General features: G+C 33.7%; 1 protein-coding gene and 1 long non-coding RNA gene across 2 annotated transcripts; both read left to right on the top strand.

Annotated features, from left to right (window-relative positions):
- Positions 1–2,382: 2,382 nt before the first annotated feature.
- On the top strand, positions 2,383–6,683 carry LOC144549527 (uncharacterized). The gene is made up of 3 exons (XR_013509700.1): positions 2,383–3,146; positions 4,989–5,098; positions 6,417–6,683. It is a non-coding gene; the product is annotated as an uncharacterized LOC144549527 (long non-coding RNA).
- Positions 6,684–8,698: 2,015 nt separating this feature from the next.
- LOC144573309 (CASP-like protein 5B3) lies at positions 8,699–10,957 on the top strand. Its single transcript, XM_078323060.1, has 3 exons — positions 8,699–9,090; positions 9,511–9,643; positions 10,495–10,957. Exons 1-3 carry the CDS (start codon positions 8,960–8,962, stop codon positions 10,693–10,695), a joined length of 465 nt encoding a protein of 154 aa, XP_078179186.1. The 5' UTR covers positions 8,699–8,959; the 3' UTR covers positions 10,696–10,957.
- The last annotated feature ends 3,247 nt before the right edge of the window (positions 10,958–14,204 follow it).

Raw genomic sequence — 14,204 nt, forward strand, 5'->3', positions numbered from 1 at the left:
TTCCTGGTGAAGAGATTATAGATGCTGTCCCTTTGCGCATGATCTTGCCAGGAGAAGACGATAGTGTCTCATACCATCCTGAAGACTCAGACAGTCATAACTAATGTCACCAAAATTAGTTTTGTAGTTTGCTTTCATATGATAACTGGACTGTTGAATTAGAACTTCTGTTAAATAGCTAACTGCGTAGTGCAGCAGCCTCTTTTGGGATAGTGATAGGCGCTGCTTTGGCATGCTTTATGTAGCTCTTATTCGTAGCAGAGAGAGAAGGTCATGTGTTACCTTCTCTCTAAGGATTAGCCTACGAACAACTTCATCCTATTTTGTGTAAGAGTTTCGTTGATTGAATGAAACTGGACACTAGTGCCTTTTTATCAAAAAAAAAAAAAACAAAGACATGAGGATTTTGGTCGTTCATGTATACCCCCTCGAAAACCACAAAATTACGTATCCCCCCCCCCCCCCCCCCCATCAATTCATAATGTGATATTTATCTTGAAATTTCAAAAACTCATAAATGTACTCAATTTATAGCCCCTCTATATTAAAACTATTTATAAATTTGATATATATCCATTTTATTCTTTCTTAAAACATAGAGAATATGTACTTAAGAGAAATATTTAGTCTTCTAGACAAGTGATCTATTTTATTAATGTGATGTGTACACAAGTGTATGTTTACATGTCATTGTGTATGCATCGTAAGTAGATAAATAAATCATTTGCCTTCCGCAAGTGATCAATTAGAGGGCTGAATATTTTTCTTACACACATTACATATTTTTATTTTTTAATAAAGGGCAAGATGAGAACTTTATCAATTTAAAAAGAGTTTGAATAGAAAAGACAATAAATTGAGTAAATCGGTGAGTTTTTTAACTTTATAGGGGGTAAGTATGATATTATAAATTTTAGAGGAGAAAATACGTAATTTTGAGAATTTTTAGGGATGTACATGAAATTCTCCCTTCTTAGAAACTTTAATATTCGTAAATGGGATCCTTGATTAGATTTATATGAAAGAATTCTTCTAAATCCAGTTCGTTAGTTTTAAATTGAACAAACTAATTTAAAATAGTCGGATGATATAAATTTTATATAAAAGAAAACAGATAAGATGAGAACTTCTAATTGTTATGGCTCAAATTGTAGGATTTTTTTAGTAAAGGTTGAAGGTGAAACTATCTAATTATTTAATATTTATAAAAAAAATATTTTTCTAAATTTTGAATCCATAATCTTCTACATGAAATATTATTTTTATCGCTATATCAAAAACTGGTTTTCTCAAACCGTAAGATTGTTATGAGTCGTTGATTTACATTAATGTATCTGTCAGATCTCCGTCCAACACGCATGTCTCGATTTCCTATCATATAAGTTTTGACATTTCAAATTGTACATTTTTCTATGAGCCGAATGCAAAACTTAATAACAAAATCGTTGGTTTTTTTGGTTTATATCTATTTTTTTTTGTGATTTGTAATCCTCTTTCTTGGTACTGATGTTCGTTATGCATCTTTATTGCAGCGGAAACATATTATATGAGGTTGGATCCGGAGAATAATTCTTCGGAAAGTAAGTCCAAATGTGAAAAATTATTTTCTGAATTGGACAAAGTTGAAAATAATCTGAAATTAAGTGTATATTGTCAAAATTTGAATTTTTTTTTATATTAATAAATTTCGGATTGGTGTTGCTATGACGCTAACCCTATATCATATTAGACATATATGAGGAGGGATCCAATTACACTCTTTTTTGGTGATATCTGTTATATTCCAAATTTTAAAACGTGGTTAAGATCATTAAAATGATATTTACACTAAATAAAATTTTCTAACTAAATTAATCATCGATCGCACGTCTGATTTAAAATTAAAACAAATATGAAATTTTAAAATATAAATGAATATAAAACTTGTAGATTTAAAAACTTGTGATAGATCCTAAAATAAATTTATAATTTTCCGCGAAAATTCGTTACCAGTCGTGAGATTTAGAAAAGAAAGATAAGACAAAATAAAATTTTATTATATGAATAAATAATTATAGTGAGCGTTAAATTGTAGAATACTTGTACCAAATTTTCATACGAACACATTTTATGAGAGTTACAATTCTTGTTTAATTGAGAATTATAAGGATTTGATTTGATAATCATACATACATACATACATATATATATATATATATATACACACACACTCTAATTAATATTAAATTATTGAATTCTGAAATCGCAATATAAATACTTGAGAATTTTACGAAAAATTCGATTCACATCCTTATAATCGTAACAAAATTTTGAAACAATAAATTGAAACCAAGTTAGAACTGCTGGAATTGTCTAAGCCATTGATCCTTAATATTACACGAATCTTGAAGATATCATGCCCTTTGATTTTTGAATGAATTAGAAATTGGGAATTAACCCAATTTGATGTGGGGTTCGGGTCCATCACCTCTTCCTCTCCAGTCTCTCTTTCTCTCTCGCTTACATGCAGACCCCCCCCCACTCCCTCTTTTTCTTCTCTTTTCCGCCTCCTTCACCTCTCCCGTGAAAACCTAAACCCGGCTCTCCTCTCTCTCTCTGAACTACGGCCCCACCCGAGAACTCCTCTCCCTCCCTCTCTCGTTTCCTTCCTATAGAAGGAAACTAATTTCCCGCTCTCGTGCAGTCCCGTCGATTGTCAGAAAACCCCTCCCCCGTACTTGACTTGTGCGCAATTTCACCTGCCCAGTGCGACTTGTGCTGTACTCGTGCCTACCCTCTGACAAGGGGGCTTGGCCGTGCTTCCTGCTCCGTACCTGCTGCCTTGTGTGAACCTGGGTAATATATATACCCCCTCTATGTTTCTTGTGGGGTTTTGCCTCTCCTCTTTCTCTCATGTGTTGAGAAAAATCTGTTCCCTCTCTCTCGTTGCATTGTTTCCTGTTTTATTTGAGATTGTAAGAATTCGAAAACCCTAGATAGTTTAGAGGTTTTCTTTGCTTGCTTGTGAGTATTTTCGGTGTCTCTCGGTGCTAATTTGGTGCTTGGAGATGCTTAAATCTGGTGGTGGTGTTGATTTCTTTCCGACGGCTGTGAGGCGACGTGACCGGCCGTTTTTGCCATCTCCATCTTGTGCTAGCTCTAATCGGGTAAATTTTGATTTACCTTGTATATTTGATGTGTTGCTTTGTCGGATTTTGAGTAGATAATTTGTCTTGCCGGGTTGTTGATTTTCCCGGAAGCAATGAGGTTTCCTTGTTCCTTGTTGCGGCATGACCTCCCTGTTTTGACCATTGATACCGTGTGCTGTTCTGTTTCGAGTCAGTACCTAGGTGCTGCCTTGTTCTGATCTGAATTGAGTTATTCCTCTTATTTTTCTGGTGCCTTGTTGAGGTGTTGTGTGATGCTAATTACTCAAAATTTGAGATTTGATTTTGGTGTTTGATGCCATGCTGACATGGTGCAAATTTCCTCTTTGATCTGCCGTGTTGTGGTTGTTTGATACTATATCGGGTCTGGTTTTGTATACTTACCAGAATATTGAACTGGCAGGGACCGTATTGCAAAAATTATTTCTTAGGGATCTGAATGTAAAATGCATGCCCTTGTGTGAAATTTTATTGATTAAGGGCCAATCTGAAAAATGTGAATTTATATAGTATAAAGGGGCCGTGACCTTACTGTTGTGCTATGCATAAATAAATTAAATGTTGATTGTTTTGGGCCTTAAGGAATTGGGCTTGTTTATGAATTTGATTAATAGATTGGGCCTTTGAATTGATTGGATTATGACATGACATGATACGTATATATGAATAAATGGGCCCAATCTTAGAATAGGAAAAAGGAATTGAAATTGGACATTGGTATTGGAAATGAAAATTTTGGAATTTGGAATATTCAAAATGCGTAATTGTCGGATAAAAGACGGCTTTTAACACTTAGGTTATAATTAAGAATCGAATAAAATTGGACGCTTAAGTAAACCTAAATAGCTCGGGAGATGATTATACCGTCCAGGGTCTTGATGCCTCGATGATAGCTCATAACATAATTTGAGCAGATACTATAATAACCCGATTGGACACCTGTATGATCCCGAAACAAACCTAATGAAAACACCCAACACATTAAACTAAAATAAAAGTTTTATAAAAAAGTTTTTTAAAGATTAAAATAATTCTTTTAAACATTTTTCGAACTTGTACAAAAATTCGTTGTTAATTATTAAAGGACCAATTTATTTAGCAACGGAAAGTATTTATTGGACATAGATTCAAAACGACTAATTAAACGTAGAAATTAATTTAGTTATAAAAATAACGAATTGCGCGACTTAGGAATAAATTAATTAGAAAACTTGTACGATAATTAAAGGTTCTGTTTTTAAAATTTTATAAAAGAATTATACATCTAGAATATATAATAACTAAACTATATTAAAACGGATTATAAAAATTGCAATGACCATACAATCAATATATTTTTATTAGAATATTCGCATTAGAGATTTTTGATTATGAATTTACTTTCGAAACCGAATTTTGATCAATTAAAATTAATTGTAGTCCGTTTAAAATAAATCAAAGTAGATAGGCAATTAGAATATATTAGTTAAGTAAAACCCGTTAATTTACCATAGCTCTCGAACAATTATTTTATTTACGAATAATTCGACATTTGAATTTCTACAAGCAAATATCTTCAAATTAAATTATTAATTATATAAATTAATTTAGGATTAAATTAGATTAAATTAGATCAAAGTGAATGATCAATATCTGACGAACTTATAAAGAAATTAAGATTAACGCTAAGCTCGATGACATGAAATTAAATAATTAATATATGCCTAACCGGATCAGTCAGACTGACTGAATCGGTAATTTTATAAAATCGAACTAATCGAGAAATTGAATTGCACATTAACTGGGACGAGGGTTATAATAAATTAGCATAGATTTTAATTAGTTTAAATTACGTGATCACAGATCAGTCGACTCCGTACGAATCCGACCCGTGGGCTGATCCGACTGACCCGCAGATCGGAGTATACGTGGAGCACGCTGATTATTAGCGACTGAGACTCCAGCCCCCTCAGGTGTGGGATATCTGAATTATTCTTTTCGTGGGCGTACTCTTACCAGTCGTTCCATCTGACCTGACATTCGCACTTTATTTTTAAGTAGTTGCATTAAAACTGTAGAGCATGTTTATCCTTTCTGCACTGTAGGTAGAATTGCATAACCCTGAAAAATCTGAATTTACTGTATTGTAGGAGTAGGGTAATTAAATAATATTATATTTATATTATTAGAATATTAGGATACTAGTTTGTCTTCTTCTCGTAGAAGACAATATATTATTATTATTCTACGTGCATATGCATGCATTGGTGAGAGCTGAGCAGAGCCGAGTGACTTCGTTCTGTCTTGTGTCACTTGGCATGGGACGACCCGACAGCCACTGAGCTGAGGGTCACTTGATCCTTGGATGGCTTTAGGACTATATTATATGTATAAACCTTGATTATATCATTTTTCGATCATTTTTGCTATTTGACGTGAGCAGTTCCGATCTCGAGTTCTGTGGCACGGACGATTCGGGATGTTTCCCACGCCTACATTAGGAGCTACATGCCTAGAACGGGTTACCCCACCACGGTTCCGATCTCGAGTTCCGTGGTGGCATTTTTATTACTTGAGACTGCACAGTTCTGATCTCGAGTTGTGTGTAGGTCTGTTTTACGCTACCGCATGGTTCCGATCTCGAGTTCCATGGCGGATTTGGTGATTTGGTGTGGCGGGTGAGGGCACAGTTCCGATCTCGAGTTCTGTGGCCCTGGTGATGATATTTTTACGACTTGCATTGTATGATTTCTCCTATTGAATATGTTTGGCTTATGAATCGTCTAGGTGAGATGACACACCGAATTTTGATATAACCATCGGCTAGTGTGCTATTATCTTGTGGAGCAATGCTCGATGTCACTAGGCAACGTGTATCATTGCACTCTGATCACAGTCCTTGGATTATATTGTTGGATCTTGTGATCCTATTGGCACAGCACGGGGTGATTTACCTTATCCATATTATTATTATTTTTATTATTGTATTTGGGCACACAGTGCAAGGAGTACTGGATTCCGACTTGATTTATATCCGATATTTCACCTTGATTTTATTTTGGGTTTATTCCGCATGTTGGCATAATAGAATAATCGCATCATGGCATCATTCAAAAGTATTATAAATTCTATTAGATATTAATATAGGTTCACACAGGTGCATATTTTTTTTAAATTGTATTCATATTATAAATAAAAGTGCTTTGACCATAGAGGATCCCTGAGGGGATAATTCTGGGTCACATACTGGGCGATTCGTCGCTCACCCACAAGTTGTTTCGTGGGTTTTAGGTACAGCATCTGGCGGTCCGCAGCAGGAGTTGTCAGGAGTTGTTCCCGATGGCCACACCGTTTGATTAGCTAGAGTTAGACATTTTTATTAGGTTTACGAGTCTCGTATTTCCTGTGTTATATATACGAGCTCGATAGATCATGTATCCCCTTCTATAGATGGTGTTATTTGGATTCCAAGATGGATCGAATTATATGTATGTATGTGTATGTTTATTTATTTGCTATGTGACTGATGCTGGACATTTATATTATTTTGCTTCCGCTGCTGTTGATTTATTATTGATGATTAGCCTTGCGTGCTTAATGATTAATTAAGCACGAGGCGAGGTTGATCACACCTTAATCCAGGATTCCTGGTTTGGGGTGTGACAATATCAAATTACACTCTTCATTTTCAAAGTTTTCAAATTCTAAATAGTCGATCTAAACCGTTAAATATGATGGATATGTTAAAATGTGGTTGCAGATCAAATTTTATATTTTTTAATTTTTTTTTACTATTTAATAAGTATTTTACAAAATCGTTGTTTTCATACCATTGATTTTTTGTACTCGTCTTAGTAAATAGTAAAACAAATCCAAATAAATGTAAAATTTGATCTACAAGTACATTTTAATATATTCATTATGTTGAACGATTTGGATTGACTGTTTAAACTTCGAAAATATAGAATATAATTCGGTGTCACGAAAAAATAGTGTAAGTGGATCCCTCCTCGTCATATACAGTCAAGGTAATCATAGTTGTTGGATATGCTGCGGAGTGGGTGCTAGTTACATACGGTATTCGAATTACAAGTTTATCTGTATTTTTTAAATTTTTTAATTGGATAAGTGTATCTGTACTTTGGGATTTTTTTATCTCTAGAAATTATTAAAACCAGATGTTTAAAAATAGAAAAAGTGTTTTATTTTTAATAAATATAGAAAGATTTGATTTATTAAGTCTGATTTAAATATTATGGATCTGACTCAATAGTTCAGATCCATATTTTTTTCTTTTTTTAGTTTGAATCGAGACCGTCTGATTAGAGAAGAATCAAACTCTGGTCCACAGATGATGTCAAAAAAAATATAATATGTGGATATGGACCTTTGAGTCAGATCCATATATTTTGGATTGGACTCAATGAGTTAGATCTTTCTATATTTGTTGAAAACAAGACACTATTCTATTTCCATATGTATGGATTTAATAATTTTATTGAATAAATTGTTTTCCTGTACTTTATACCACTATACCAGTGTGTTCCAAACTTTCGATCAATGTATTAATGACACGAAGAATTTTATTTTTTGTTTGGTATGGCATGGTTCATTCTAATCAAATTTACATTTTGCAATAGTATCTTCTATGATTTAAAAGTTCTGGTGGTGTGTGATGAATTTGATTTAAACGATAAGAGTCAAAATATTGGTATAAATAATAATTCGAATTCATTATTTGGAGCTGAAACTTTTTCACGGTTCTGTCTATGCATCAAAATCTCTGGACAATCATTCTATATCCTATATTATTTATATTAATTTCTATAAATAAGAAGTTATGTTCCGTGGCTCTTTTATTTCCAAACCAGTCCGAAATTTTTATTTATACCGTATTAAAAAAAAGATAAATAAAAAAATTATGTTTTGTGGAGAATTCAAAAAATATTAGGATCTCTAAATCAATCTGCGGATCTCTCACCGGATTCACATATTAACTTGGCGGCCCCTCAAAAACTCAAATAATAATTGTAATATTAAATATATTTAGGTTTTTAAGGAGGCTCCAAGTCAATCTACTCCCTCCAAAAATACCGATTGATTTGGAGACTATTATTTTTCGAATTCTCCATAATGTGATTTTTTTTTCTTTTGGAAAGGATGTAAATAAAATTTTTGGAAAATTAGCAAAGTACTTTCAAGCGTAACGGTATTCATATGGTAATATACTAATATTATAATACATGAGTACTTATTAATGGAGATATGAAAAGAATATTCCTGTTTTCTTTATTCTCACACGCGAGCGACGCCACGCCACCACTAGACAACAGTGAGTGCAAATCCTCCGAAGTAACTGAAATTTTATGTTTATATTCAGACCGTCCGATCAGAAATCAGATGATCCAGTTCGAAATAGAATGCACAGCTTACTTTAATAATCGTGCCAACACAGATCGGACGGTCCTGACCTAAGCACAAAATTTGACTTACTTTAAGTGATTAAACTCCAGACCAGGTCTGGAAACGTAACCGAGTAAAAAATGAAATTGAACAAGCTAATCCCCATTCTAAACCAATCTTACCTCGTATTTAGTTTGTAATCAACGAAAGTCCCACCCGACATCGTCTCCCCTCCCGACTAAACCGCGATCACTGACCTCTGGTACACTGTAACAGATTACAGAATAATCTCTTCAATCCTTAATCACCTACAAATCGCATCATTACCCAAGACGGGAAGTTTGAATTAGTAAAAGTGATTTGAATTTTGACTTGCAAAACCCCCTCCCCAATTCGATCGATCGACAAAGAGATCTGATCGATTTGGGGGGATGAGGGAGCTGGTTGGAAGCCCAGGGACATGGGGAAGTCTAGTTCTGAGAGCGGCGCAGTGTAGCTTTGCTGGAGCTTCGATCGGAGTTATGGCATCTGCCATGGGATTCTCCAATTACACTGCTTTCTGGTATTGTGTTTGATACATTCCTTGCTGTCCAATTTTTTTTACTTTTTTTCACTTGTTATACTCCGAGGAATAAAGTGTGCTATGGTTTTGTTTGCTGGAATTGAAGTACAATAATTCAGGATAGGAAATGCCCAGCACTTGTTTCAGATTAAATCTTTGAGATATTTTATCAATGTAATAAGTTGAAAAGGTATTTTGCAAATAAGTGTAGACTTTTTGTCTCTGATAATCAGTAAAGAAGTGTGATGCGAGAATCTTTCCAAATCTGATCACAGCACTTCAGTCTGTAATGCACCCTTAGCACTGAACAGGATTTGCAAAAAGCATTACTATGTCTGGCTAAATTAAGCATTGGTTTTTTTTATCAACTAATTACCAAAAATAGAAGAGAACTGAGAAATGAGAGAATATGTCTTTCAGCTATTTAATTGCATCAATGGGACTACAACTACTATGGAGCTTTGGCTTAGCATGCCTTGATATATATGCACTAAAGATGAAAAAAGACCTTCACAACCCTATCCTTGTCAGCTTATTTGTAGTTGGAGACTGGGTAAGTTATATATTTCGCATGATAAGATTTTGATACGTATCTTTGGAGTTCACTGATATTTGAATACACCCTGGTATCATGAATTGGTTATATAGCTTGTTTGTTCCCCAGTAGCCACTGTATTTTGATTTTGTCATCGTCGAGAAACTTTCTCATTCATTTAACAAATAAATTGGAAGAACATTTATTTCAGTCACGCTTCGTTCTACTTGTAAATTGCCTCCAAGCTCTCTCTCGCTCTCCTCACTTTTCCATTAATCCCCACATGTTCTATTTTCTTTCAGTTTCAACCAACTATTTTTCGCCTCTAATCCAAGTTCTTCATTATCATTGATTGAAAGTGGTAAGAGAGGTGAGAAGACATCGAGAATAAAAGAGAAACGAAAGAAATGTTCATTGTGTGTGTGTGTGTGTTATTTGTGTTGAAGAGAGACAAAGTGAATTGATTGGGACAAAAAGAAGTTAAATGGCTCCTGGGGAACAAAATAAAGGTGATTGATCAATTTAGTTATACTCTGTGATGGGTTTATCTAAATAGAGCATTAGTCTCTCGTATCAACTATCTATCAACTTAAATCACTTGAATTTCCTTTTTTATTGTCATTACTTTTGTTAATTTGATGTTTGGCTTTAATTGATATGCTCGATTGAAGCTTAAACCAGGTTTAGGCTGTAAGAAGCTATTTTTCTTACCACCTCAGCAAACATGGTACTGTACGATTCGTGCTTAAGTAATTTGTGTCCCCTCCTATTTTTCCTGTACGACATATCATTACCCTTACGACATCTAGTTATGCTATAACATAAAAGATCTAGTATAACTGTTCCTAATGAGTGTGATTTGCTTGCAGGTAACTGCAATTCTGTCATTTGCAGCAGCATGCTCAGCGGCTGGCGTGGTTGTATTATTTGAAAAGGATGTGAACTCTTGCAAAAGGGTCCCTGGATTCCCCTGTGGTATGTTCCAGCTATCTACTGCATTAGCTTTTCTTTCTTGGACATTAACTGCAGCCTCATCTCTTGTCATGTTTTGGCTTCTCGCCTCATTGTGATTGGTACTGTACATTTGTGTGTTTTGTAACATAGCCTTTTCTTTTCTTTTCCTTCGTTTATTTGGCAAATAGAAAACCACACAACGCACCTCATAGAATGAGACCTGTTGGAATTTTTTACAGTAAGTGGAATGTAAAGTTGAGAGAGTTTTGCACTGACAGATTGATGTGTTGGCCATTGTTGATGAAGTACATTTTTTTGTACTTCTGGTACCACATGGATTGATGTTTTGGCCTTCGTAATGAAGTTTATTCTTTTGTAATTTTGGCATTTTTTTTTTTATTGATCAGTTTCTCCATGATGCATGCTTTGCTTTGTTCAAGTAGAGCAGCTTTCTTTGTCTGGCTTCTCTACTTATTTTACTTGAAAGTTGAAAGGGAGTAATATGGTAACGATTGAATTAGCTGAAAATCATGGCAATTAGCAAACAAGTTACCGAAATAGACACACAAACAAGAATGTATTATAAATAAAATATAGTATAATTTTATGCGTAATATAATTATTTTGTGTGTTTAATTTAGCACATTTAAATTCATGCACTGTACAGAACATAATTAAAATTTTATACGTCAGTTTTTGTAATTTTACAATAATAAATGAAGTCTAACTGATTAAAGACGCTAACAAAATTACACAAGTGCCCTGTAAAATATATTTAGAACAGTTTTATGCACAATATTATTTTTGGAGCAAAACTAGGGTGTGATGTGCTCATCTCCAAAAGACTATCGGATTGACTTCGAATTACGAATTTAAACCGTTGAAATTCAAGTACTTTATGAGTGATGTACGTGCATGTAAATTTTCTAATGTTTTGAATTCATTTAGTACATGGTCAAGCGGTCAAAACAATAAATTTTTTATAAGTTAACTTTTTAATTGTTTTATGTATTATTTTTTCATCATTTTTTTAACCGCTTGACCATATACTAAATGAATTTGAAACTTTAAAAAAATTACATGCTCATACATCACTCATGAAGTACTTAGATTTTAACAGTTTCAATTTGTAGTTCAAAGTCAATCTGATAGTCTTTTGGAGGTGTGCTCACCAATCTCTCTTGGTGAGCACATCACACTCTAGTTTTGTTCTTATTTTTGTGTCTGTTTCTTTTATCATAGATAAATTTATGAACATGTGAAGGACATTAATTAGAGTTTATATGTCCAATTTAGTGATTTTACGATCACAGAATGAGGCTTAAGTTGATTAAAAGTATTGACAGACACACACATGCTGTAAATGCATTTTAGAATTGCTTGTGTATAATATTTGTTGTATTTGTGTGCTTTAGCACGGAAAAAATTCTGGACATGTAATCATGCAAACGTCATATATATATTTTTTTAATAAAAAGCTTTTTGAGCCCTTTTCTTAAAAAATATATAGGACTTGGTTACGGTGCTATGGGTTGCATAGAGGCCTCCCGTACTACGGCTCAATATTCGAGTTTTCAAAATCCTAACGGTCGATCCGAACCGTTCATCTTGTTCTCCATATTAATATGTGTTTGGAGACCAAATTTTACATTTTTTGGAATTTTTTTACTATTTTTTTAGATTAATTGAAAATCGTTGTTTTTCAGACAAATCTAGATCATAAAAAACAGCGATATTCAATAAATCTAAAAAAATAGTAAATTTTTTTCAAAAAATGTAAAATTTGGTCTCCAAACACATATTAATATGGAGAACAAGATGAACGGTTCGGATTGACCGTTAGGATTTTGAAAACTCGAATATTGAGCCGTAGCACGGGAGGCCTCTATGCAACCCATAGCATATTAGCCAAATCCAAATATATATATAAAAACTTGTTACAAACCAAATAGGAGGGTAAGGTTCATACCTCCCAGTATCACATGTCCAAAAGCATGTAGCAAAGAACAAACTTAAGTAACGTGACTATTAAAGCATAGTCCACAAAGTTCCAAAAAGCATAGATAATACATTACAAAAACTAGCAACATAACGAACGACTAAAGCAATTACACAATGACTCAGTGGAGTCATGTCCCTCCTCACTGGGGCTATGATATACCACCAGCTACAAATCATTGGGTTCTTTTTTTGGAAACAGAGTAGGTCCGATGGGCATCGGACCTACTTTGGTTTCGACGGATTCACTCACTGTCAGATTGACTTTAGGATTCGCACTAGAACTTTCGCGTCTGCTTTAATATTCGTGCGCACCAATCCTGAAGCAAATTAGACGGTAGATCTGTCCATAAGAACCAAACTAGATCCGATGGGCATCGGACCTACACCTTTCCCCTTTTTCTGTGGTATTGGGATCTCACACCTGGAGAGGAATCGTATCAGTGTCTTCTGGCATCCAATCAGCCTACACAATGTCATTATCTGCGCTTGATTATGCATGCCCAGTAAGTAATTAAAGACACAATGAGTAAGATAATTGTTCTAAAGGTTTTTATGAGGAGTGTTTGGAAAACAAGACTCGTTTCTTAGTTTTCACACTGTCCGACATAATGCACTAAACATCACCAAAAAGACAGTTTTAGTAAACGCCATAATTTAGAGATTACCTATCAGTTTTAATGCTAAAGTGATTATAAATAAGGCTAAAATTAATTAAAAACATGAATAAATAGACACAGGCACACTGTAGATGCATTCTCACGTAATTTTATGCACCATATTTGTTTTATTTTTTTTATTTGGCACATATAAATTTAATACACATGTAGAAAATATAATTCAAAACCTACGCATTAAGGGCCTATTCTGCTACCAGATGGGAACAGGAACGAGCTTGGGTTTGAGTTCAATTTGAATGACCGAAACACTATGCGTGCAGGGAAAAAAAATTCACTCTTAGTAAATTTTTTTTTCCCCACGCACACAATGGCAGCCAAACATGTCTTGAATGAGGTAATTTACGATTATCAGTGGGGATAAAATTAATTAACAAAAAATTAACAAACACATCAAACACACTATAAACGTATTCTAACATAATATTAATCTTTACTTGTTCGATTTAGCGCATATAAATCCAGACTCATGTAAAAGTCATATATTAGAGTTTATCTGTCATTTTGGTGACTTTAAGACCATCAATGTGGTATAAATTAATTGAAAATATGAACATCACTCGAAAGTATAATGTAAAAACATTCCTGTCAAATTATTATGCATAATATTTGTTGTGTGTATTTAATTTAGCACGAGAAAATTTACACCCGTGTAAAAAATAAAATAGGGACTGTAAGTCATTTTTTATGATTTAGCGAATACAGATGAAGCCCACATTGATTAAAAACATCTAAGCAGATACGCACAATGCACTGTACATTCATCTGTTTTAGCTTGCGTTATATCTTAGTCGAATTTTATCATTTTTTATTCTATATTGAGATAATTATTTAATCAGGTGAAACAAAAATAACAATTTACGACGCATGTTAATTATTTATTATAAATTGTTATTCTTGTTTCACCTAATTAAATATTTATCTCAATTTAGTATAAAAAATTACAATCT

The sequence above is a fragment of the Carex rostrata genome, chromosome 2 (assembly GCF_964058835.1).
Source record: "Carex rostrata chromosome 2, lpCarRost1.2, whole genome shotgun sequence".
Classification (NCBI taxonomy): domain Eukaryota; kingdom Viridiplantae; phylum Streptophyta; class Magnoliopsida; order Poales; family Cyperaceae; genus Carex; species Carex rostrata.